This window comes from Hippocampus bargibanti, linkage group LG01, assembly GCF_051943395.1.
Source record: "Hippocampus bargibanti isolate YZ-2025 linkage group LG01, ASM5194339v1, whole genome shotgun sequence".
NCBI lineage: Eukaryota > Metazoa > Chordata > Actinopteri > Syngnathiformes > Syngnathidae > Hippocampus > Hippocampus bargibanti.
In genome coordinates, this window is record NC_142734.1 from 2,331,340 (window position 1) to 2,357,583 (window position 26,244).

The 26,244-nt window shown below is 41.1% G+C and overlaps 2 protein-coding genes across 2 annotated transcripts in view; both read right to left on the reverse strand.

Annotated features, from left to right (window-relative positions):
* Positions 1-1,962: 1,962 nt before the first annotated feature.
* sypb (synaptophysin b) lies at positions 1,963-16,732 on the reverse strand. The gene is made up of 7 exons (XM_088989727.1): positions 16,596-16,732; positions 15,160-15,225; positions 7,587-7,711; positions 6,132-6,330; positions 4,951-5,142; positions 3,779-4,094; positions 1,963-2,718 (listed from the first exon to the last, which is right to left on the reverse strand). The coding sequence occupies exons 1-6, from the start codon at positions 16,611-16,613 to the stop codon at positions 3,810-3,812; spliced, it is 885 nt and encodes a 294-aa protein (XP_088845853.1). The 5' UTR covers positions 16,614-16,732; the 3' UTR covers positions 1,963-2,718; positions 3,779-3,809.
* A 1,446-nt stretch (positions 16,733-18,178) lies between these two features.
* Positions 18,179-26,244, reverse strand: part of cacna1fa (calcium voltage-gated channel subunit alpha1 Fa) — a 43,334-nt gene continuing 35,268 nt past the window's right edge. The window contains exons 43-49 of the mRNA XM_088989741.1: positions 25,951-26,075; positions 24,325-24,605; positions 22,974-23,111; positions 22,073-22,419; positions 21,161-21,273; positions 20,313-20,642; positions 18,179-18,584 (exon numbers count right to left, since the gene is read on the reverse strand). Of these exons, the coding sequence (XP_088845867.1) occupies positions 18,378-18,584; positions 20,313-20,642; positions 21,161-21,273; positions 22,073-22,419; positions 22,974-23,111; positions 24,325-24,605; positions 25,951-26,075 (1,541 nt within the window). The 3' untranslated portion in view covers positions 18,179-18,377. The remainder of the gene's footprint in view (positions 18,585-20,312; positions 20,643-21,160; positions 21,274-22,072; positions 22,420-22,973; positions 23,112-24,324; positions 24,606-25,950; positions 26,076-26,244) is intronic.

A 26,244-nucleotide genomic window follows, 5' to 3' on the forward strand; every position in this document is an offset into this window, starting at 1 on the left:
ATTTCACTGACAAAACCTGCCCGATACCAACAAAGAAATACACGCACTTCTAAAACGGACACTTCGCCGCCCTGATTAATGTTCAAAGCACACAACAGCAGTTTGTAAACAAGCACGGGTACTAGAAGATGCAATCAAGTCAAAAATGTCTTTTTGACATGTTAAATTGGGAACATTTGCACGTCCTATTGACAGGGAAGGAAAAACGAACTGAGAAATAAATAAAGTGAGGAAATAATCTACTCCAAAGCACCGCTAGCGCTAAATGTTACCTTCTATGAAGCTAATTAGTTGCTCTTAATTCGTATCTGTAGGAAAACCAATTTGCCCGTTTGACGGATTATCTACAGAAGCGTGCCACAATGTGTTGAATGGCTCATTTTATCGCTAAAAAGGTTTCTTCAGCCATCATCTGTACTTCTTTGAAGGCGTCGGATATTTCACACCTCATCCAAAGAGCTTCGTCAGCGAACTGAAGTTGTGCTGGTAACTCTGGCCCTATATATACATCCCTAATGGACAAAGGTGGCGGTGCCAGACCTCTGCTATGATAGGTCCCTGCTCTAAGGTTAGGCGGGAGCAGAGCACTATTCGCTGAAGCTAAACTGATTACCTCTTTTGTCCTGACTGATTATGGTCTATGACTGGCCCTGATTGCCCCATTCGCCCTGGTATCACAGCATCAGCATGACTAAGCCTACGTGGTAACGACCTAAGAAGTTTGTTTTAAGCATGATCCAAATTGAACCTCACCCCACCATGGCCATTTAGTGAAGGGTTTTGCTGTTTTATGAAAATACAGTAAAGTCTCGTTATATCGATATCGGATATATCGATAGTCCCGGTTATATCGATACTATTTCTATGCACGCACGGAGAAAATTACATGCAAACAGGGTCGGATATATCGATAGTCCCGGTTATATCGATATTTTTTCGGACTCCCTTGAATATCGATATAACGAGACTTTACTGTATTTTCTTTCGCTAAGATTTTAACCTTACTGTCGTCAAATGAGTGGTTGCTAGCTTTTAGGTGCATATGTACTGAAGATTGAGGCCCACTAGTATTGTCCCGGCGATGTTGATAAAGGCTGGCTGTAAGCTGTCTAGCCTGCTAGCTGTTGGCTATCTATTTGCTATTTATTAGCTATCCATTAGCTTTCTATCTATTTGAGTTACTTCGGGGTTGAGTGACCTTCAGAGCGCTTAGAAATGACATGTATTATAATTATTATATTGGATCGTTCGTACAATAGACTGCTTAGGCAACATGCTGATGAGGTGATACAAGGGAAAAGTGGGCAATCAGGCCAGTCGTCAGTCAGGACAATAGAAGCGATCAGTGTAGCCGCAGGGATTAGTCCTCTGCTCCCCCAACCTGAGAGCAGGGACCTATCGTAGCAGAGTCTGGCACTGCCCCATCTGGACAGTAGAGACATATATAGGGCCGAAACTACCAGCAAAAAAAATTAGTTTGCTGACGAAGCCTCTTGGATAAGAAGCGAAACGTCCGACACCTTCAAAGAAGCACAGATGACGAAAGCTTTTCATCGTTATCACTTTACGTGATATTGGACTTTTTGTTTTGTTTGTCTTGCATTGCAGAAAATACACTTCCGTAATTTGATTATCAACTCGAAAAATGTTGCTGGCATATTCATCCTGGTGAAAATATCAATTTAGTATGAGAATTGTATAGCTGCAAAGCTATTTCCTCCAAATTCCATTGCAGCTTTTGCACCCCTCACGATTAAACCTTGCTTTGTCATTTGTTCTATATACAGTAAAGTCTCGTTATATCGATATCGGATATATCGATAGTCCCGGTTATATCGATACTATTTCTATGCACGTATGGAGAAAATTACATGCAAACAGGGTTGGATATATCGATAGTCCCGGTTATATCGATATTTTTTCGGACTCCCTTGAATATCGATATAACGAGACTTTACTGTATATATATATTCAATGGGCTGTACCTTATATTTCTCATGTAACAGCTAAAACAAATTGACACGGCAAAAAGTAAAATGAAGACTTGATGTGGTGAATTAAAAAAACAAAAACAAACTGTTGGTGTATCGGGGAAAGGAGTTGAAGGGTAAAGGTCAAACTATGCGCTTCTAAACAGAATCAAAGTCGGTCCGATTGAATAACTCTGTGCTCTACATTTGTTGTATAACAACTAATATGGAGTGCACAATTATTCAATAGGGTACATAGAATCATATATATATATATATGTATATATATATTAGCAGGTCGATATTTACACAGCACAGACAATACATTCTCTCAAGTTAAATATAACTACAATATCCCCCCTCCCCGATAATTTGAAGTCTTTTTTCCGTGTTGCTCTTCAATGTCGATGAATGTTTTGGTATTTGTATTCAAGTTTGTGTTTTTCTTGTATAATCAAACAGACAATCCTCTGTTATCTTCTACAATGAAATACATCACGGGAATAAACATCATGTTACAGCAAAGATTCCGACCCCCCCTCCCACACCCTCCCACCCCATGACCCCTGCCTGACCTCCTGCAGCTCCCCTTTTAGGTGATCACGACCCACTTTTGGTCAATCCGCTCACACGTGTATATTATCCCCCCCCCCCCCCACCACTTGCCAAACTTACATGTACACAAACAGACTAACAGACGAGTGCAGAAACGCAGGCGGCGAATGAACGCCGGAATCACAAGGTCACCCTGGAAAGAAGACGACAGGAAGGAGAGTATTCATTAACCCCATCTTGAATGTTCTACATGAAAAAAAAAAGCATCTTAAGCTTACGAAATGCATATTTTATTGTCTGTGGATTGGTAATGAAACACATGCGTTTGAATCGTGCCTAATAGTTTTTGTTTTTGTAAAAAAAATATATTAAAAAAAATGATATTTACGCGTATATATGATATTTGTAAAATACTGTAGATGCATTTGTATTATTATTATTGTTTGTGCTTGCTTTGTTGGTCTCTCTCTCTCTCTCTCTCTCTCTCTCTCTGTCTAGCGAGCTAACAGATAGCCAATAAATAGCTAGCTAGATAGCCAGCCTGCTAGACAGCCATATAGCTAATAGATAGCCAGCCGCATAGCTAACAGATAGCTAGCTAGAAAGCCAGCCTGCTAGATAGCCATATAACTAACAGATAGCCAGCTAGATAGCCGGCCAGCCAGCTAGCTAGCTAACAGATGGCCAATAAATAGCCAGCTAGATAGCCAGCCAGATAGCTAACAGATAGCAAACAGTTAACTAGCTAGAAAGCCAGCCTGCTAGATAGCCATATAGATAATAGATAGCTATATAGATAATAATAATAATAATAATAATAATAATAATAATAATAATAATAATAATAATAATAATAATAATAATAATACATTTCATTTATAAGTGTCTTTCAAAACGATTCTATTTATAATTGCATTGTATTGTATTTATTGTATTATTGTATTCTATTTGTCGTTGTATTTTATTTATTATAGTATTTATGCTTGTCTGTGACTGTAAAGTGTCCTTGAGAGCTTTGAAAGTTGCTTAAAATAAATTATGATTATTATTATAAAACTCTCAAAGTCACTTTACAGTCACAGGATAAGTTTTTTTCTGTGGGTGAGCAGCGGCAGCCACACACGCAGCGTTCACTCAACCCGAAAGTAACTCAAACAGATAGAAAGCTAGCTCGCTAGCTAATAGATAGCTCATAGCCAGCTAGATAGCAAATAGAGAGCTAACCAGTGGTGACTTTTGGTAAAAACACTCACCATCCTGTAGCTGTGGCATCAGCACACAAGCTCACATTTGATTGGAGTAGGAGGTGGGCTGCTGTTCGTAGCCCTGACTGTAGCCTCCGTCCTCGTTGTAGCCCCCCTGCTGGCCGTACTCGGGTTGGTAACCTCCCTGAGAGCCGGCGTACGGGTCCTGCTGACCGTAGCCGCCGCCCTGAGCGAAGGAATCGGGAGCGGGCTGCTTTTCCTGCGAGGGCATGTACGTCCCCGCGAAGGCGCCCATCCAGCCGGTCTCCTTGAAGACGAACCACAGGTTGCCTATCCACAGGATCAGGTTGATGAAGCCGAAAGCCTGCGGATGGCAAAGGCCGAGATTGGCTTTTAATCATATGCTCGTAGACAAGTATGGATACTTGTGAATGAGTTAAAGGACAACCGACGTCTCCGGACAAGTTGTGTACATAATTTGTAAAATGCTTCAAATGACTTCTACTGAGCGTATTTTAAAAAGATTCCAAATTCCAAAATATTCAGGAAGTCTTCTTTTTGAGTTGGTGACGAGTCCGTATGTGACGTCACTAAAGGAACGCACCACACCGAAAAAAAGACACCTTGTAGCAGTCCTTCCATCACGTCAATGTATTTTGCTGTATTGTTTGGTCTGAAAACCTTGTGTTGCACCCAAAAACCGCCAGAAGAGGGTGTCCAAGCTCCATATAAGGAATTTATCAGCCTGTGGAAACGGAGGTGGCCACAGGAGGTCGCCATTTTGTGCCTCTTTTCTGGGACGCTACATTGCAGTCCAGATGCGTCAAAATGACACGGAATAAATTCTTTAATCGATTGCAAACATGTATGCTTTCCTCTCCAGAACTATTTGAATCATATTCATAACTGGATGTGTAACAAGAAAGCATCTTCTCCGAATCTGAACTTTGATTCTAGAGCAAGGCGAAGACGTCCTGGCGCGACGTCACGAAATGGGGGCGGGACTTTCTGAAAATGCCCAATTCGCAGCTTAATTTTTTTGCAGATTTTGGACACTTTACGTCATTTTTATTGGTGTTTTTCATTTGACTAAAAATATCATACTGCGTGTTTTGGGTATTTTAGATGCTATAAAACCTTTTTCTGATGTCAGTTAAGAAAGAAAAAAGTGACGTCGGTTGTCCTTTAAATTTAACCCCAGCTCCGTGCACACAACTTACCACAGAGGTGTTGAGTCCAGAGACTTTGGGGTCGTAGACTTCACGGCAGCGATTCTCTCGTTCGTTGCAGGACGTGATGAGGGTGACAATCCTTTCGGGATCGGTGGCTGTCTTCACATCCGACAGACCTTTGGCCCACGCGCAAGACGACACCAGCCACATGAAGGCGAACACCGCAGTCACTACAAAGTCCTGTCAGTCAACAACCACCACGTTTTCAACTTCAGAAGGATTACATATGGAGAATTTTACAGGCACATATAGAATGTTCCAGTCAGTCTTGACCCAAGGAGAGAATATACAGTGATACCTTGGCTTACGAACTTAATTGGTTCCCAGAAAGTGTGTGTAAGGCAAAAATTGTGTACTCCAAACATTAATTTCCCATAGTAAACCATTAAAATGAGAATAATCCATTCCCAGGTCCCCATAAAACATAATTTTCTACTAAATAAGCTTTAAAACTACGGAAAATATACCTTATTTTATGTGTAATAAATGTGCTATGGTATTATAATGAAAGAAATAAACTACAGTATAATAAAGTCGTTTTATTGACTTTTGTGATGGTCGTTGATGGCTTGATGGAATGGAGTGGCCGGTTTCCTCAGCATTAAACACTTAATGACGAACGTAACCTTCTTTCACGATCTTGAGGAATGATCCTTTGTAGGTGCTTTCTCTGTGATAATTTTATCTAGTTCCTCATCAATTATGTTCTGTTTAGCTGGGTGGATAGCTTTTTGCATCAAGTGTACAGATGTTTTGTGCGGGTTGTTTGTGGAGCCTGATTGATGGGATATTTTAACCTTGCAGTCTACACTCTGCCTTTGAACTATCATAGTTGAAACTCTCACTGTCGTCTTCCTGTCTCTTTAATGTTTAAACCACCTCCCCCCACTGCTGCGTTCTTGACCAATCATGTGGCTTTAACCAAAGACTGGGGGCGGGGAATAGAGGACCAAAACAAGCCGGCTGCCATTTTGTTGTTAGACGAACAGACTCGGTCGCGAACGACACATCACTCATTGAGGCGCTCCGTGTGTATCCTGAAAAAAAGTTTGTATGCCAAGGTAAAATTTTCATACATTTAACTTTCGTAAATCGAAAAGTTTGTAAGCCAAGGGGTTCGTAAACCGAGGTATCACTGTCCTGTGATATGCGTTTATATGCTGACTCACTATCTGGGGGCCCTTGTTGTTTTCACGATATTTCTCCAAGACGAAACAGTAAACAGAGAGGGCTGCCATGGAGTAGAGGAAGGAGAAAACACCGATGGTGACAAAGAACTCTGCTGAGGAAGAGTAGTCGCCGACCAGAAACAGACGCTCGGGATTTCCTCCCTTGCATGTTGGGGCATCAAAGTAAACCTGATGGAGCCTGTCAACAGACGACGAGCACAGTAAGTTAGAAACACAAAAGTCAAGAAATGTCCTCCTTTGTTGTTTGTCAACAAATGATTCATCTAACTGGAGTTCATTCTAATATTACGGCTTGCTAAAGCACACTTTTTTTTACAAAAACTGAAGATACATATTGCATTCTGTCGATTTTTTTTTTATTGCTTTAGTTCAATGAGGCAGCAGTTGCCCATAACAATCCCATATTTCCACATTCTATTCAACATTAACAACAATTATGATTAGTTTTTATAACAACCTTAACTCATTCAATGTCATTCCCGAATTTATTCTGGAATTGAAAATATGACACAGAGCGCCATTCCCGAATTTGTTCATGTTTTGCTTTTTCATGCTGGGGTGTCGATAAAACGTTGGCCAGACCTCTGGCAATGTTTTTTTCCCCTTCCACAATGGGACAGCATTTCCCTTTTTTTGTTCTAGCTTCAGCTGTTGTTAAAGTGCGATATGAACCAATACAGTGATACCTTGGCTTACAAACTTAATCGGTTCCCAGAAAGTATGTGTAAGGTGAAAAGTGTGTATTCCAAACATTAATTTCCCATAGCAAACCATTAAAATGAGAATAAAGTGTTCCCAGGTCCCCATAAAACATAATTTTCTACTAAATAAGCCTTAAAACTACACACAATATACCTTATTTTATGTATAATAAATGTGCGATGGTATTGTAATTAAAGAAATAAAACTCCTCCCCCCGCTCACTGCTGCGTGTGTCCCCTCCTTCCTCTACCACGGATCTTGACCAATCACGTGCGGCTTTAAACGAAGACTGGGGCCGGGGAATAGAGGACCAAAAAAAGTCCGCTGCCATTTCCAGCTCCTTGTTCGGAGCTCCAAGAACCGGCTCGTTGGCGAACGACACACCACTCATTGTGGCGCTCCGTGTGTTTTCCCGAAAAATAGCTCGTATGCCAAGATTATATTCTCGCGAGTTTAACGTTCGTAAGGCGAAATGTTCGTTAGCCAAAGCGTTCGAGGTATCACTGTATGTATGTATTGCATTGTATTTTGGACATCCGCACTCATTTCAAGCTCATGTAACTTCAGATCCACATAACTTAGGAATTAACTCTTTTTTCTGATCAAAGAAGAAAGTGTAAGGTTTCTTACGCTGCATTGAATGTTAATGAAGTCCTAAAACTCAATATTGGAATTCAAGTGACAATGACAACATTTGGAAGATGATGAACAAAAAGAACAGCCATGTCATACCTGAACGGATATTCAAATTCTACTTCGATGCCAAGATCACTCTCTGATCGGTTTTTACACTCCACACTCATCTTGAACATGCCGGAGTAGCTGCCGCATGTTGAGAAGGCGAAGATGGCAAAGATCTGTGAGGGGAAAGACAGGAGAGAACATTAGACGGCGACTCGATACATTCATGCAGGCGTGCGTGTGAACAAAAGCGGCACAAAACATGGCGCCGCTTTGTTAGTTACGCTCGCAAAATGTGTGAAAAAAAATGCTAATGAATTCAGCGTGATCAACGCTTTACGCGATGGTTGTCGTGGTTACAATTTAATTAGCAAATGCTTGGACAACTATTTTGTGGCCACATTAAATATTATTGTGATGCATTTTGTATAATTAAACAGATATTTGCCTGAAAATAAGTTCTGCTTTTGTGTTGATGTCACGTTTCGGTTTTTGTGTCTTAGCGTCCCGGTACCAGCACGCCAAGTCGACCATTGCTACGTGTGGCTAAGGGTGTTTCTGTGTTGTCTAAGCAACGGTCTCAGGCAATAGAAGAGGTGGAAACACATCTGTTGATTTGGATTAACTAAAAGCAGCTAGCAGATGACAGTGTGAGTGAGGGTATTATTGCCGAGAAAGCATGGCAACTAAACTCGGACATCATCAAGATGAAACTACATCAACGGCCATCACAAAGGTAAATAAAATGACTTTATGATACAGTACAGTTTCTTTCTTTAATTACAATACAATAGAACATTTATTATACATATAATATATATTTTGTGTAGTTTTAAGGCCTATTTAGTAGAAAATTATGTTTCATGGGGACCTGGAAACGAATTATTCTGATTTTTAATGGTTTCCTATGGGAAATTAATGTTTGGAAGACACAATTTTCACTTTACACACACTTTCTGGGAATCAATTAAGTGTGTAAACTGAGGTATCACTGTACTCCGGTTTAGCTGTAAAAACTATGGTTTTCGCGCGATCCGGGTTACGAGTTAATAATGAAAATGACGGTTTCCAATAAAAACAATCAATCCAAAATCGTCAAAATAGTAAGTACTGTACTCAATTCTAATTCAAAACACGAGAACAGGCAATCGGCACAGTGCTAGCTTTTAGCTTACTTTAGATGAATTGCGCATGATTTTTAATGTTTCCTATGGGAAATTAATGTTTGGAAGACACACTTAATGTATATTTTGTGTAATTTTAAGGCTTATTTAGAAGAAAATTATGTTTTATGGGGACCTGGGAACGGATTATTCTCATTTTAATGGTTTCCTATTGGAAATTAATGTTTGCAAGACACACTTAATGTATATTTTGTGTAATTTTAAGGCTTATTTAGAAGAAAATTATGTTTTATGGGGACCTGGGAACGGATTATTCTCATTTTAATGGTTTCCTATTGGAAATTAATGTTTGGAAGACACACTTTTCACCTTACATGCACTTTCTGGGAACTAATTAAGTTCGTAAGCTGAGGTATCACTGTAATGTGTTTGTATGTATGTATTTTTCATCAAAAATGTGCTCTAAATAACTAATGCATTCTACTTTAGTGCAGATACACCCTACTGAACATTTTTGTGAGTCACATACTGACGTGAACGCAAAGATGAATCGTCACGGAGACACACAAAAGATTAGACCAGCCTGACTATTTTTACCAACGCAGCCTCGCTACGCTGCGAGCCAGAGCCGATTGGATGGGAAATCCAGCTATTAATCTGAGTGAGGTGCTCTACCATCTGTCACCAAATATTCCACTGCAAAGCCAGCCACAACACACACACAACACACACACAAATACACACACACAAACACACACACACATACACACGTGACCATGCGCACTAAACAACACGTAGAACACTCTTGGTTTTACGTGGATCACCGTCATATTTCTCTTCATGTGATTGAAAAAAAAGTCAATGCAAAGGGTTAAATATTTAGACTCGGCAAACTAACCTTTGGAAAATGCCATAGGAGGGTTTAAAGGTAGCATCATATATTTCCAAATTTGCATATGTTACATTAAAAAGTCATATATTCTTTATCATCTGCAAAGAATTAACTAAGTACAGTGATACCTCAGTTTACGAACTTAATTGGTTCCCAGAAGTTGTGTGTAAGGTAAAAAGTTCATCTGCCAAACATGTATTTCCCATAAGAAACCATTAAAAATGAGAATAATCCGTTCCCAAGTCTCCATAAAACATAATTTTCTTCTAACTAAGCCTTAAAATTACACAAAATGTATCTTATTTTATGTATAATAAATGTGCGACTGTATTGTAATTAAAGAAATAAACTGTATTTTATAATGAAGTCGATTTATTTACCTTTGTGATGGTACTCTAGATGCTATCTATCTAGCTATCTATTAGTTATCTACTAGCTGGCTAGCTAGCTTTCTATCTATTTGAGTTACTTCCGGGTTGAGTGATTATTAGCTAACTCTTGGCTAGCTAGCTTTCCATCTATTTGAGTTACTTCCGGGTTGAGTGATTATTAGCTAACTCTTGGCTAGCTAGCTTTCCATCTATTTGAGTTACTTCCGGGTTGAGTGATTATTAGCTAACTCGTGGCTGGCTAGCTTTCCATCTATTTGAGTTACTTCCGGGTTGAGTGATTATTACCTAACTCTTGGCTAGCTAGCTTTCCATCTATTTGAGTTACTTCCGGGTTGAGTGATTATTAGCTAACTCTTGGCTAGCTCGCTTTCTATCGATTTAAGTTACTTCCGGGTTGAGCGATTATTAGCTAACTCTTGGCTAGCTAGCTTTCTATCGATTTAAGTTACTTCCGGGTTGAGTGATTATTAGCTAACTCTTGGCTAGCTAGCTTTCCATCTATTTGAGTTACTTCTGGGTTAAGTGAATGCTGGCGCATGTGGCTGCCGCTGCTCACCCACAGAAAAACTTATCCTGTGACTGTAAAGTGACCTTGAGAGTTTTGAAAGGCGTTTAGAAATGAAATGTATTATTATGATTCTTCTGCTTATTATTATTATTATTATTGCGCTTTAACAACATCAGAAGCTGGAACAAAGCGCTAAAATGGAAAAAAAAGGAAATGCTGCCCCTTGTGGAAGGGAAGAACATTGCCAGAGGTCTAGCCAACGTTCCATCGACACCCAAGCACGAAAAAAAACAAACCCAAACAAATTCTGGGATGGCGTTCGACGTCATATTTTCAATTCTCGAATACATTCGTGAATGGCATTGATTGTGAATAAGTGAAGGTGATGCGTGAATGGATGGAGGAGTGATGAATTGTCGAAGGGATGATCGCGGCAATGGTGTTTGGTATCATGGCAACGCAATTGGCTGGTTGCTATCCGTGCTGGCATGCTGGATGAATGTCAGCACGACTGTGGTGAGAAGACACACAGTCCCCTGGAAAAACGCTCTCCCTCACACACACACAAACCATCTGCCTGTTATTGCTTTTTTCACATTTCATCGTTTGATTCCAAGTCAATGGCACACACAAGAAAATCAATGTGAACAGTTAGGTGCAAAGAGAATGTGAAGCTGCTGGTGACATTTGAGTGGGAAAACATCGGAGTGGAGCAGATCAAGCTTGGGTACAGTGTGAACATGACGTATTTCCTCATTTTGGCAGTGGTTGGACCTTCTCTGCAAGGCCTTCTCTGCTGGCCTAAAAATATCTGAGTCACAGACTAATGTTAATGATATTAAATTATTCCAAATTGTCTTTCGATACAGTGATATCTTGGCATACAAATGTAATTGGTTTCCAGACAGAGTGTGTTAGGTGAAAAGTGTGTATCCCAAAAATTAATTTCCCATAGGAAACCATTAAAATGAGAATAATCCGTTCCCAGGTCCCCATAAAACTTAATTTCCTACTTTCTAATTTTCTAAGCCTTAAAGAACAACCGACGCCTCCGGACGAGTTGTGTCCATAATTTGTAAAATCACTTCAAATGACATCTACTGTGCGCATTTTACAAAGATTCCACAACATATAGCTCTATTTTACGTTTTAAGACTCGCGCTGGATATTCAGGAAGTCTTGTTTTTGAGTTGGTGACGATTCCTGACGTGACGTCACGTCAGGAACGCCCCAGACCGAGAAAGCGACACACAATACATTTTGGGTACTTTGTTTGGTCTGAAGACTTCGTGTTGATCCGTGTTGATTGCGAAATTAGAAGGAAAACACATAAAAAAACACGATGGTGAATCATTGTGTGTTGCACTAAGACTACTATCTGATACTAGTTGACACAAATTCCAAGCAGACAAATCAGCCCATTTCCAACGGAGCTTGGGCGCCATCTTGTGCATTTTCTGGGACGCTACATTGGAGTCCTGACGCCTCGAATTGATAGGGGAGGACTTCTTGAATCGATTGCAAACATTTATGCTTTCCTCTTCAGAAGTATTTGAATCATATTCATAACTGGATGAGTCACAAGAAAGCATCTTCTCCGAATCTGAAGCCATTGTTTTGATTCTAGAGAAAGGCGGAGACGTCCTGGCGTGACGTCACGATGAAGGGGGCGGGACCTTCTGAAACTCGCAATTTCCGGAGTCATTTTGAAGTAGTTTTGGGACACTTTAAGTCATTTTTATTGGTGTTTTGCATTTGACTAAAAATATCAACCTGCGTGTTTTGTGTATTTTAGATGCTATCAAACGTTTTTCTGATGTCAGTTAGGAAACAAAAAAATAGTGTCGGTTGTCCTTTAAGCATTATTTGGGAACTGGACGTCTTGTTACATCCGTCAAATTGCTGCTTTGTCAGCACGGTTCCCCCGAGACAGGAAGAGGGCTGGTCGGTGGGCGACGCTCTGTGAGTCACACATGCAGGAAGCGGTTGCACAAAGTTGCCCTCAGATAAGGACAATTTGCATGAATTAGGACAACCTGATTCACGCTTTGCCTTTCTTCAACTCGCATTTTACATATTGTTAACATTTAGTAGAAGGGCTCGGTGAGTTGGTCTCAGGGGTACGATGGATTTCCGGGGTCATTTTGAAGTAGTTTTGGGTCACTTTAAGTCATTTTTATTGGTATTTTGCATTTGATTAAAAATATCAGCTTGCGTGTTTTGGGTATTTTAGATGATATAAAACGTTTTTCTGATGTCAGTTCGGAAAAAAATGGTGTTGTAACTGCTATATAAACCAATATGGATGTATTGCATTGTATTTCGGACAGCCGCCCTCATTTCAACCTCATATAACTGCAGACCCATATAATTCAGGAATTAACTGTTTTTTTTATGAAAGAAGAACGTCTAAGGCAGGGGTGTCAAAGTAATTGTTTGCCGCGGGCCACATTGTAGTTACGGTTTCCTCACGAGGGCCGTTATGAATTTGGGGAAGCCATTAGAATGTTGAATCCCCTCCACATATTACATATAGAGCGCACACCAAATTAATAAATAACTAGTTTTCAAATCTGAAGTCAAGAAGAATGACTGTTATTGTGGTTTACATCCAAAAATATGACATTTTGGTTAGGATTTTAGCAAGCATCATGGAATTTTACAAGTTCGATTTGCTTTCACGGGCCGAAAAAAATGATGTGGCGGGCCAGATTTGGCCCGCGGGCCTTGACTTTGACACCTGTGGTCTAAGGTTTCTAACGCTGTATTGAATGTTTATGTAGTACGAAAACACAATATTCTTTGGGTCCTATAATTCAAGTGAAAATGACAAAAACCCTGGCACTGGAGTGGATAGATTTTTGCACATCATCTGCCAGTGAATCAGTTAAAATCAGGGCCAGGTGCCACTCTACTTCATATAATAATATATTTATTCTTTGTTATCATACATAAAGACAAATAAAAAAACGTTTGGGCATTGTAAGATTTTGTTCAATGAATTGTTTGGATGGAATTTTCAGAAAAGGATGACATATCGTCACTCTGACGTGGATAATAACAAACATGGCTGTTTCTTTCTTGTCAGTCGACGAGAGACCCCCGAAGGCACGTCAGCGCCGAACCAACCAACACAGCGCAAGCACAGCTGTGTTTATTAATTGCCACTCACCCCTTCCTCACCCCGCAACTACACCCCATCGTCTCTCCGTAACAAATATGGCTTTTCATGCGATGCCACTGTTTACTGGCTCCATCGTGCGGCAAAGGGGGCCAACTGGAAACGAAAGAAAGCGCTCAGCAACGCAGAGGTCATGTCCTCCAAGTCAATGACTCAGGGAAGGACCGCCCACAACAGCAGCCCTTTACCCGCACTTCCTCTGCGTAGGATAACCGTCACCAAAGGGACTGCATTGCCAAGGAATACTTGTGGATAAAGGATATGCTTGTGATATAGATGTAGTCATGATATTCAAAAACAATACAATAATAATAATTATAATAATAATTGTTGTGTGTTGCACCGAACAACTATTTGATATTCGCTGACAAAAATTCCCAAGAGAAAAATCAGACCATTTCCACGGAGCTTTGTCGCCATCTTCTGCCTTTTTTTGGGTGCGACATTTCTTTGCAGATGCCTCAAAATGACACGGAATAAATGATTCAATCGATTGCAAACATTTATGCTTTCCTCTTAAGAACTATTTGAATCATATTCCAGTGTTTGAAATAGCGTACAACTTTTACGTCGTAGCGTACAATTTATACAAATTGCCAAATGAACGTTCGTTTGGCAATTCGGATACTCGGCACCGGCAACCAATCAGAAGCCTGTTTCGGACTACACCCTGACTGAAAAGTGTACTTGAGAGTTTTGAAAGCCGCTTAGAAAGAGGAGTCCGTGTAGCTTTGAGCAGACAACAAAACGCAAACATTGCATTGTGCGCCATGATGACAAATGGCAACTGGAGCAAAATATTCAGCAAGGGATATTTACAATAAATTAAGCAAGGGAGCATTTGTGCTAGGTACTTCCTTACTTAAAAAAAAAAATATATTTTATACTTCGCAACATTTTTTTTTGCGATTAGTCATTTCAAGTTGTGAAAAATGGTGCAAGCAACTTTATGGCCGGGCAGGCAACTTTTCAGAGCTGTCTGCCCGGGTGTCCATTAACTTTTTGTCATGAGTTTCAGACACTGCATGTTTATGACTGGATGAGTAACAAGAAAGCATCTTCTCCGAATCTGAAGCCATTGCTTTGATTCTCAAGCAAGGCAAGACGTCTTGGCGTGACACCACGAACAAGGGGGCGGGACCTTCTGAAACTGGACACTTCCGGGTTAAATTTGAAGTAGTTTTTAGACACTTGAAGTCATTTTTATTAGTGTTTTGCATTTGACTAAAAATATCAGCCTGCGCGATTTGGGTATTTTAGATGCTATAAAACGTTTTTCAGATGTCAGTCCGGAAACAAAAAAAGTGGTGTTGATTTTCCTTTAAGTTTCTTCAAGTCACAAGTTATTTTCTATTGGCACCCTCTAGTGGACGTGTACACTACACACTACACTCGCAGCTGTGGATTGATTTAGACGTAGCACTATTGAAGGCCTAGGGTTGACATGCACAGCTCACCACTGTGTTTCCATGCTCGAGGGGAGGATATCATGGACATGTGTGCAAGACAAAGACAAAAACAACTTACCCATTGGAGGACTTTTATAAATCCCAACGGTTGCTTGATTATTGTAAACTGTCCTTGGGCCACCAACTGGGAAACAGAAAACAAACACAAAAGTGAAAACTTGTTCAGATTTTGCACAGTGCCATCAATCTATCCATCAATGACCATTACAAATGTAAATAAAACGACTTTAATATACAGTACAGTTTATTTCTTTAATTATAACACCATAGCATATTTATTATACAACAAATAAGGTATAGTTTGTGTAGTTTTAAGGCTTAGAAAATAGACAATTATGTTTTATGGGGACCTGGGAATGGATTATTCTCATTTAAATGGTTTCCTACGGGAATTTAAATTTTTGGGATACACACTTTTCGCCTTACACACCCTGTCTGGGAACCAATTAAGTTCGTAGGCCTAGGTATCACTGTACATTCTTGCCTTGGGTCAAGACTGACTGGAACATTCTCTATATTATTTTACTTACTTTGTGTCCCTTGAGTCGCGGGCGGGAACACTATGTGTGTGTCCTCACGCTGTCAGCATTCCAATTACACAAAGCTGATTAACGGCCGCAGCAGCCATTTGTGTAGCGTATTTTTTAACAACAAGCAGGCAAAATAAACGACACGTTTATTGTCTGTGTGTCTTTTTGAGGCATGGTAGAGCGCGGCAGTGTGTTAATTCGTTCGTTTGTTTGTTGCTTTTGTGCGCAGGTGAATGCGACACCGCCGAGTAAACGCCGCAGCGGCAAAAAAAAGTAAATGGCCGTCGACAAGAAGAAGATGGCGCGCAAAAAAAAGACAGGCAATCGCGACGGATGCCGAGAAGGCCATTTGAAGCTCTCACTACGCCCTTCGCTTAGAATTTGAATTAAAAAAGGGCGAAGGCGTGAGAATGGGGGGGGGGGGTGTCAATACTGCGGCTATATGCAGTAGTGTTGGGAGGGGATGTCGAGGGGGGGGGGTTCTTCCTCAGAAAATCAAACCTGCTTGTTGTCCTAGCAACAGTGGTGCTAATTGAGATGTGGTGGGCAAACGCAATCACAACCTTAGGGTGGGGGTTGGGGGTCGTGTTAGAGAATATCCCTATCAATTCGCCGGGTTATTCTGTGCAGATCCTTTTTTTGAACGTTTTTTTTTTCAAGAGCCAATCGGCCGGTAGGTCCGTCGTGCCCTACCATTGCAGCGCCAGCACTGCGATGGGGAAAACATCTGCATCAGTATCGCGCTACGTTGTGTCGTGTACAACAGAAAAATGGCGGATTTCACATTTATTTATTTTATTGGACTGATGCGGCGTTAAGCGTTTTCGACAGACGACGGAGCGAAACGCAAAATGATCGTTTATCATAAAAATATAACAACAAAGGCATCTTAAAATGGATGATTCGCTTGATTATTTGACAATTTAAAAGCAGCAAATGGATGAATTCCTGACGAAAGTCTTACCTGGTTGACGACATCCATGTTGGCCGCTCACTCGCCGATAAGAGGATGAGAGAGATTGGCGGAGGGGGAAGAGGCATCTAATTCGGAACAGCCCAAGGGAGGAAGACGCCCGCAACGGAAGAGCTGGCCGCTGCGTCACCAGCTGGGGTGAGGACGTCGTGACGTCAGTTGCAATCGTCCAATCGCCGGGCAGCTTTTCTTCCGAGATGGCCCCGGGCCGTTTTAGCAGAGAGAAGAAAAGGGCGCTCTGACAGTATTCGTGCTTCAATAGACCCCGAGTGTGTTTGGATCTTCAGTTCAGTTAAAAAAAAAGGGGAAATATGTGTAGAATACACCAGTTCGGAGCTACGTTGAAGCTCTTTTTGTTTACAAAAGAAAGCCAGATGTTACGGAAGAGCTTTAGGGCTAGGTTGAAATATATATTTTTTAGAGATGTGGTATTATCATACCTTGCAACCTTGGCTAATAGCCGCCCTTATAAATGATTACAATTCCCGTACAAAACTTGTAGTACGCCGTACATTACAGTGGGGCCTCGGTTTACGAACACTTTGTCTTATGAAATTTTTGCTTTATGAACGTTAAATTTATAAAAATTAAACCTTGGCATAAGCACTACTTTTCGCGATACACAACCCTCCACCATGGCTGGCGGAGAAATCTTCGGCGGAAGAACACCAAAGCACATGACCGAACAGCGCCCCAGCCGGCCTACCTTTCCACATCCCCTTTCTCTGAATGCACACGTCGATCTTCTTCAAGGATCCATAACGGATACTTTTGCTGTTATGGGACCGAAAAAGACCCCATCACAGGCCCGTGTTCAGCCAAAGAACACACAAAACAAAATTACAGTCGAGGAGAAGAAGGAGATCATTGAAAAACACGAACGAGGTGTGCGTTTGTCTGATTTAGCGGCTTAGCGGATATGCTAAGTTCACCATTGCTACCATCCTTCGCAACAAAGCTTTACACAAAGGCTTTATTTACTCGATGCTTTCACGTGACTAATGACACCGAACTATCCTTTAGGGATTATTGGAAGGACCATTTCAATGTGTATCATTGTGTTCAGCCGATTGAAAAGGCTTGGCATGATATTACCCTTCGATCCTTGAAAGCAGCATGGAAGAATTTGTGCCCCGCATGCATCCTTGAGAGGGACTTTGAAGGATTTGATCCTCATGACTCTGTTGTTTTGGACGACATTGTTTCCATTGGACAGAACATGGTACTCGAAGTGGATGCAGATGACATCGAGGAGCTTGTTGCTGACCATAATGAGGTCCTCAACACAGATGGTTTGATTTGCCTTCAAGAGGACAAACAGAAGCAAGCCATTCAGGAGTTGTCATCTGAGGGTGAGGAGGAGGAGATGGCTGCAGCATCAAGTGAGAGCATCAAGGCAATGTTGGCTCAGTGGAATGGTGTGCTGGCTTTTATTGAACAGTTCCATCCAGAAAAAACTGTGGCTATGAGAATCATCAACATGATGAATGATAATGTGATGCCTCAGTTTCGTAAGACCTTACGAGTCAGAAAGCAACAGGTGTCAATTAAGAGCCATCAACGACCATCACAACTGTAAATAAAGAGATTTTACTATACAGTGCAGTGTATTTCTTTCATTACAATACGATAGCACATTTATTATACATAGAATAAGGTATATTGTGTGTAGTTTCGATTTGATGTTTGGACACACACAACAGCAAGTGAATTCTCTCTCTCTCTTGCAGGTGTTTATTCCACTTCCTCCCCTCGCCCGTCTGTCCGTTCGATTCAGTACGAAATCACGCAGTTCATTTCGTCAGCCAGCTGGTCCTCAAAGCGAGAAACCGAGTGGCCGACCCCTCGGGCAATCAGGTCGGCGGCTGCGCTCTCCATCTCGTCCAAACTCATGTGACAAGCTTCGGCGATTTCCCGCTTGGCAAAACTCACAAACTTGGGGTCTTTGGCGTAGATGCCGAGACCCTCGGAGATCAGAATCTGAAGGAGAAGAGGAACAAAAAAATAATCTGCAAATGGAGCGTGGAGGTTTGGGTTGCTACTGACCTGCTAACTCATTGTGTGACGGCATCATTTGAAGCATGGAAAGATCCGAGTTACGACCACCCGTACTTACGACCGCCAGACCCTTTTTCTTTTTTATTAAAATTCTACGCAAAGCAACACAACGCGCAGGCAGCCGGCAACGCGTCCTACAATTTTGGCCAGCCAGCATGTCACACACTCGCACAGCAATCTACTGCGTGACTACACTCAATACAGTAGTTATACAGTGCATCTCCTGTAGTACTGCACACTGCTTTTTTCCTTCGTCACACACGTCACACAATCGCACAGCAATCTACTGCGTGACTACACTCAATACAGTAGTTATACAGTGCATCTCCTGTAGTACTGCACACTGCTTTTTTCCTTCGTCACACACATGTCACACACTCGCACAGCAATCTACTGCGTGACTACACTCAATACAGTAGTTATACAGTGCATCTCCTGTAGTACTGCACACTGCTTTTTTCCTTCGTCACACACATGTCACACACTCGCACAGCAATCTACTGCGTGACTACACTCAATACAGTAGTTATACAGTGCATCTCCTGTAGTACTGCACACTGCTTTTTTCCTTCGTCACACACTCGCACAGCAATCTACTGCTTGACTACACTCAATACAGTAGTTATACAGTGCATCTCCTGTAGTACTGCACACTGCTTTTTTCCTTCGTCACACACGTCACACAATCGCACAGCAATCTACTGCGTGACTACACTCAATACAGTAGTTATACAGTGCATCTCCTGTAGTACTGCACACTGCTTTTTTCCTTCGTCACACACATGTCACACACTCGCACAGCAATCTACTGCGTGACTACACTCAATACAGTAGTTATACAGTGCATCTCCTGTAGTACTGCACACTGCTTTTTTCCTTCGTCACACACATGTCACACACTCGCACAGCAATCTACTGCGTGACTACACTCAATACAGTAGTTATACAGTGCATCTCCTGTAGTACTGCACACTGCTTTTTTCCTTCGTCACACACATGTCACACACTCGCACAGCAATCTACTGCGTGACTACACTCAATACAGTAGTTATACAGTGCATCTCCTGTAGTACTGTACACTGCTTTTTTCCTTCGGCGTCCGCCTCAGTCCGAGCGGATGTGTAAGGCGACCTCTTCTGGCCATTCGCAGGGAGAGCAGGGTAAGTATAACATTTATGAATGAACTACTGTATACAGTAAACAGTTTTGTATACATTACAAGTACAGTTATACAGTAATAAAAATCGATAATATGAAATATAAAATAATAAAAACGACACTAAAAGTATAACATTCCTAAATGAACTCTCCGGTAAACAGTTTTGTATACATTACATGTACAATTATACAGTAAGAAAATGTGACAATATGAAATATAAAATGATAAAAATGACACTAAAAGTTATAAGATTTATAAATGAACTGTCAACATTGTGGTATATAATAGTATTCAATAGAAAACATTGCTTAAAAACAACAGATTGACATCGTATACTATCTTGTCGTGTAAACGTCACGTCGGCCATTTTGAATGGGTTTCGACTTACGATCGTTTGACTTACGACCGTTTTGTCAGAACGGGACCCGGTCGTAACTCGGATGTTACCTTCTACTTGTATTTGCTGTCTCTGTGGGACAATTTCTACTCACCGACTCCACCAGGCTGTCTGCACTGCCTTTGTCCACAAAGCTCTGTTTGGCAGGCGGCACCCTCAAGCTGCCATAGGTTCCGCTCTGACCAGAGTACCAGCCGGCACGGCTTCCCGCAGGGAGGCTAGCTGAGCCGTCGCTCCACAGCGGCTGACTGATTCCCGTTGTTTCATCCACCAGGATCATGGGGGTGTAGATCAGCTTGCCCCTGCGACCCGACGGGGCGATAGACCCGGGACCGGGCGTGTGGCCGGCTGCCACGTTGTTGGCCCACGAGACGGACGATGACGACGACACGCTACTGGGCCGGGAGTCCAGGCTGCGCTGCGTCTGGCAATGCGGAATGGAAACGTTCAAAAAACAATGGTTTCTTATGGGAAATACATGTTTGGAAGACAAACATTTTGCCTTACACACACTTTCTGGAAACCAATTAAGTTCGTAAGCTGAGGTATCACTGTGCAATTTGCAACTGGACGGGTCAGCAAACATTAGCTATCTAGCTAGAAAGCTATCTATTAGCTATCTAGCTAGCTAGAGAGATAGCTATTAGCAATACAGCCAGCTAGCTATTTGAGTCAGGAAACATATTAGCTATCTAGTTAGCTAACTATCTAAAAGCTAACAATCTAGCATTCTATTAGCTAGCTAGCTTTCTATCTATTTGAGTTACTTCCGAGTTGAGTGAACGCTGGCGCGTGAGGCTACCGCTGCTCACCCATAGAAAAACTTATCCTGTGACTGTAAAGTGACCTTGAGAGTTTTGAAAGGCGCTTAGAAATGAAAATTATTATTATTATTATTATTATTATTATTATAAATAACGTGGGTGAGCGTGTGGGTTTTACCTGGAGACAAGACCTGGTTGGAGATGTATTGCCTCGGTAATTTCCTGGGATGGGAAGTTCATCCACAGTGCTTTGGGGCCGCAGACACTGGAAGTTAAAGGTGGGCTTACGACCTAAAACAATGAGCAGCAGCAGGTGAGGGAATTAATTCACTTACAGTGATACCTTGGCTTACGAACTTAATTGGTTCCCAGACAAACTGTGTAAGGTGAAAAGTGTGTATCCCAAAAATTCATTTCCCATAGGAAACCATTAAAATGAGAATAATCAGTTCCCAGGTCCCCATAAAACATAATTTTCTACTTTCTAATTTTCTTTCAGAATTTTCTTTGAGAATAGAGCAAATAGGGCAATCAGGCCAGTCGTTAGTCAGGACAATAGGAACAATCAGTGGAGCCGCAGGGAGTAGTCCTCTGCTCCCTCCAACCTGAGAACACCTATCATAGCAGAGTCCGGCACTGCCATGTCTGGACAGTAGGGCTATATATATGTAGGGCCGAAACTACCAGCAATACTTTAGTTCGCTGACGAAGCATCTTGGATAAGAATTGAAACGTCCGACACCTTCAAAGAAGGACAGATGACTGCTGAAGAAACCTTTTCATCGATGGACCACTCCTATACGAGTGAGAGCTTACACAGACGATTTGGTTGCAGATTTACTGTTCAAGCAATTTTCTAGACGGACTTTTCAAGAAAAAATGGACATCATATAGAAAGGTCAGTCAGTTATAACCTAGCTAATGGTGGCTAATGGTAGCCTCTAGTGGACTTAGTAAAATCACACCACACTTTTTTCAGTCTGGATTGAATCATATAAAGCACTGCTAAAGGCCTAGCGATGACATCCACGGCCCGCCACTGATTAAAATATCACAAAGACGTTTGAAATTGTAAAGGGGTTTAGTTGACCTTTAGGTATGGAAGGAAGCAGCCTCCTCCTTACAAACTGTGCGCCGCCTCCATTGTAGTCGTTAGCTGCGTAACTTCCGTCCACAGTGCTGCCGTTGTTAGCGTTGACGCTAACGATGCTGCTGCCGTTCTCGTTGTAAGTCGAGTATCCATTACTATTATATGCATGTGGCGGGTAAGGCTCTCCATTGATACTCCCTCCTCCATTCCCGGTGCTTCCATTGTAACAGTTCGTCGATGCATTGATGTCATATGACAGTTCGCCAATGCTGCTGTCTCGATCGAGGCTCTGCCCGTTAAAGTCTGGCTCAGGTGGTAAAGGAGACGCAGACTCGGGAAACACGTACCTAGAAGAGAGCATAGAATGGGATAATTAGAAGCAAAGTTTGCGATTCACCTGTAAAAAAAAAAAACTGTCACAATCATTCTGTGTGTACATCAGCACTGCTTTTGAGTGGAAAATAAAGATTGTGAATTTTGGCAGAATAATAACAACATCTATAATAATAATAATAATAATAATAATAATAATAATAATAATAATAATAATAATAATAATAATTCCTTACACAGAGCTTTGTCGCCCTCTTCTGCCTCTTTTTGGTGCAACACGAAGTTTTCAGACTAAACAAGTACAGCAAAATGCATTGACGTGATGAAAGGACCGCTACAATGCGTCTTTTTTTACGGTCAGGGGCGGTCCTTTAGTGACGTCACGGACGGACTCGTCACCAACTCAAAAACAAGTCTTAAAACGTAAAATATAGCTAAATGCGGTGGAATCTTTGTAAAATACGCTCAGCAGAAGTCATTTGAAGCCATTTTACAAATTATGGACACAACTTGTCCAGAGACGTCGGTTGTCCTTTAAATGTTTTATCTCAAGAGCGACTAAGCTTACCGGTCTTGAATTGCAAGATTTTCAGAATCACCCCCACGGTTGGTAACTTGCTCAGCCACTGGGTATGCAATTGCTTCTTGACCTATGAACTCTGTCGTGTCAGGGGGAGGAGGAGGCAGGTCGCTGATGGAGTCCGCCCTGTATGTTGAGTGTTTAAGAAGCATAAAAATAAAATAAAAAATGTGCTAAAAGTGATAATGATGTAGATTTGTTTGTATTAGTGTTAGCATTTTTTTAGCATTTCAAATAATGTACGGCCAACTGCCACTTTTATACGGGAATTGTAATCATTTATAAGGGCATCTCTTTATTTAGCTATTAAGCTAGCTATCTAGCTGGCTACCTAAATGGCTCCCTAGCTGGCTGGCTACCGAGCTAGCTACCTGGCTGGCTACCTAGCTTGCAATCTATTAGCTAGCTAGCTATCTTTCTATTTATTTGAGTTACTTCCGGGTAGAGCGATTATTAGCTCACTCTTAGCTAGCTGGCTTTCAATCTATTTGAGTTACTTCCGGGTTGAATGATTATTAGCTAACTCTTAGCAAGCTAGCTTGCTTTCTATCTATTTGAGTTATTTCCGGGTTGAGTAATTATTAGCTAACTCTTAGCTAACTAGCTTTTTATTTATTTGAGTTACTTCCGGGTTGAGTGATTATTAGCTAACTCTTAGCTAGATAGCTAGCTTTCTATTTATTTGAGTTACTTCCGGTTAGAGTGATTATTAGCTAACTCTTAGCTAGCTGGCTTTCAATCTATTTGAGTTACTTCCGGGTTGAGTGATTATTAGCTAACTCTTAGCTAGCTAGCTTTCTATCTATTTGAGTTATTTCCGGGTTGAGTAATTATTAGCTAACTCTTAGCTAGCCAGCTTTCTATCTATTTGAGTTAAAATGGATCATGTTACTGTAAAATGACCTTGAGAGTTTTGAAAGGCGCTTCTTCTTCTTCTTATTATTATTATTATTAAGAGCTATATAAACCAATATGTATGTATTGTATTTTGCCCTCATTTCAAGCTCATATAACTTCAGACCTATATAATTTAGAAATTAACTACTTTTTTTCTGATTAAAGAAGAAAGTCTAAGGTTTCTTACGCTGTATTGAATATTTAGATAGTCCTAAAACTCAATATTCTGTAGGTCCTGGAATTTGAGTGAAAATGACAAAAACCCTGGCACTGGAGTGGTCACATTTTTGCACATCATCTGGCAGTGAATGATTTAAATCATCTATCTTCCATTTTTTCGGAGACTGTTTTGAATGACAAGAATGGTCAATTAATAAAACATTGATCTGAAGGAAGTACCAAATGAGAGAGGGGAAAAAATAATACGAAAATGGAAACGCACCTGCTGGGCAGAGTTTCCAACCTTGCTGGTTGTTCTGTGACGACAACGTCCCCTTCTGAGACGCTCGTCTGGAAGCCGTCACTCAAACCCGTCACCTGCTGGACGGCGGTCTGCTGGATTAGCACTTCTACGGGCGGCATGGGCGTACTGGCGGGCGTGGCGCTGACTGAGGTTCCGTGCTCACTGTCAAATATCTCATCCGCACCTTCTTCCTCTTCCAGGTCGCACGCCATTGCCAGGCGCATTTCTGGAGCCAGATCCTGTAGCGTCCGTAGACCTTGCTAGGGACAGATTGGAAAAAAAAATGGTGGTGAATCCTATGACAGCTTATTACGGAAGAGCATTAGGGCTAGGTAAAAAAAATTTTTTTTTAGAGATGCGGTATTATTCTGAGAAAAAAAAGTCGCAAATTTGCTAGATTTAAAGGACAACCGACGCCTCCGGACAAGTTGTGTCCATAATGTGTTCAAATGGTGTTCAAATGACTTCTACTGAGCGTATTTTAATAAGATTCCACCGCATATAGCTATATTTTACGTTTTAAGACTCGCGCTGAATATTCCGGAAGTCTTGTTTTCGAGTTGGTGACGATTCCTGATGTGACGTCACGAAAGGAACGCCCCTGACCGAGAAAGCGACACTCAATGCATTTTGGGGTACTATGTTTGGTCTGAAAACATCGTGTTGATCCGTGTTGATGGCAAATTTAGAAGGAAAACACATGAATAATACGATGGTGAATCATTGTGTGACTACTATTTGATACTAGTTGACACAAATTCCCAGCAGAAAAATCAGCCCATTTCCAACGGAGCTTGGGCGCCATCTTGTGCAATTTCTGGGCGCTACATTGGAGTCCAGACGCCTCAAAAGGACTTCTTTAATCGATTGCAAACATTTATGCTTTCCTCTTCAGAACTATTTGAATCATATTCATAACTGGATGAGTAACAGGAAAGCATCTTCTCCCAATCTGAAGCCATTGTTTTGATTCTAGAGCAATGCAAGACGTCCTGGTGTGATGTCACGAAGAAGGGGGCGGGACCTTCTGAAACTCGCCATTTTTGAGGTCATTTTGAAGTAATTTTGGGACACTTGAAGTCATTTTTATTGGTGTTTTGCATTTGACTAAAAAATACAAATGCAATACAGACGCTCCCCTAATTGCCAAAATTCAAGTTATGAACAACTGTACATAAGAACATTTTTGGAGCAACATATGTAGTATTCTGTAGTTGTACATATCTTTATAGAGCATATACTCCTAAAAAGGACGCTTTGATCCTGTCCTCTTTCATCTAGAACTGCTTCATGTCACAAAGAGGGCACAGAAAGTGCTGCTGAAGAATGAATGACTGCCTGTGTCTTTTGCGTTATGTCACATTATTTGTTATTATTATATATATATTTTTTTTGGCTGCCGCTGCTCACCCGCAGAAAAAATATCCTGTGTAAAGTATCCTTGAGAGTTTTGAAAGTCGCTTCGAAATGAAATGTATTATTATTATAATTATTATTATCATTGTTTTCAATTCAAGTCAGCAATTGACAGTGACTTTCTGGTACTCATTGACTGCATTTTTATTGTTTATTGTTCACAAACATTCCGAAATGGTCCATAATTACCTGAAGAGAGGCGGCCTTGTCCTTCTTTTTTGACTTCCGTTCCCTCTCTTTTCTCTTGCGGTATTTTTTGAAATAGTCCTGAATTAAAAAGCTGGCATAAAACTTCCCACAAGTCACCTCATCCCCTAAAGACGAAAATAACAAACAATAATGAAAAAGTCAGACGTCTAACTTCTCACAAATCTCACATATTCATTTACAAACCGTCCGGCTTGGAACCCCAACCCCCCTTACTATCCACTCTAACGCTACTGTGCTACTGTAATACAGTGATACCTTGGCTTAAGAACTTAA

Bases quoted from the DNA above. Each gene is read 5' to 3' on its own strand.
- sypb (XM_088989727.1), bottom strand. The intron at 5,143-6,131 runs GTGAGTCAGCAT...GTTGACTGACAG, and splicing joins ACAACAAGGGCCCCCAGATA to GACTTTGTAGTGACTGCGGT. The intron at 4,095-4,950 runs GTAAGTTGTGTG...TGCCATCCGCAG, and splicing joins CTGGACTCAACACCTCTGTG to GCTTTCGGCTTCATCAACCT.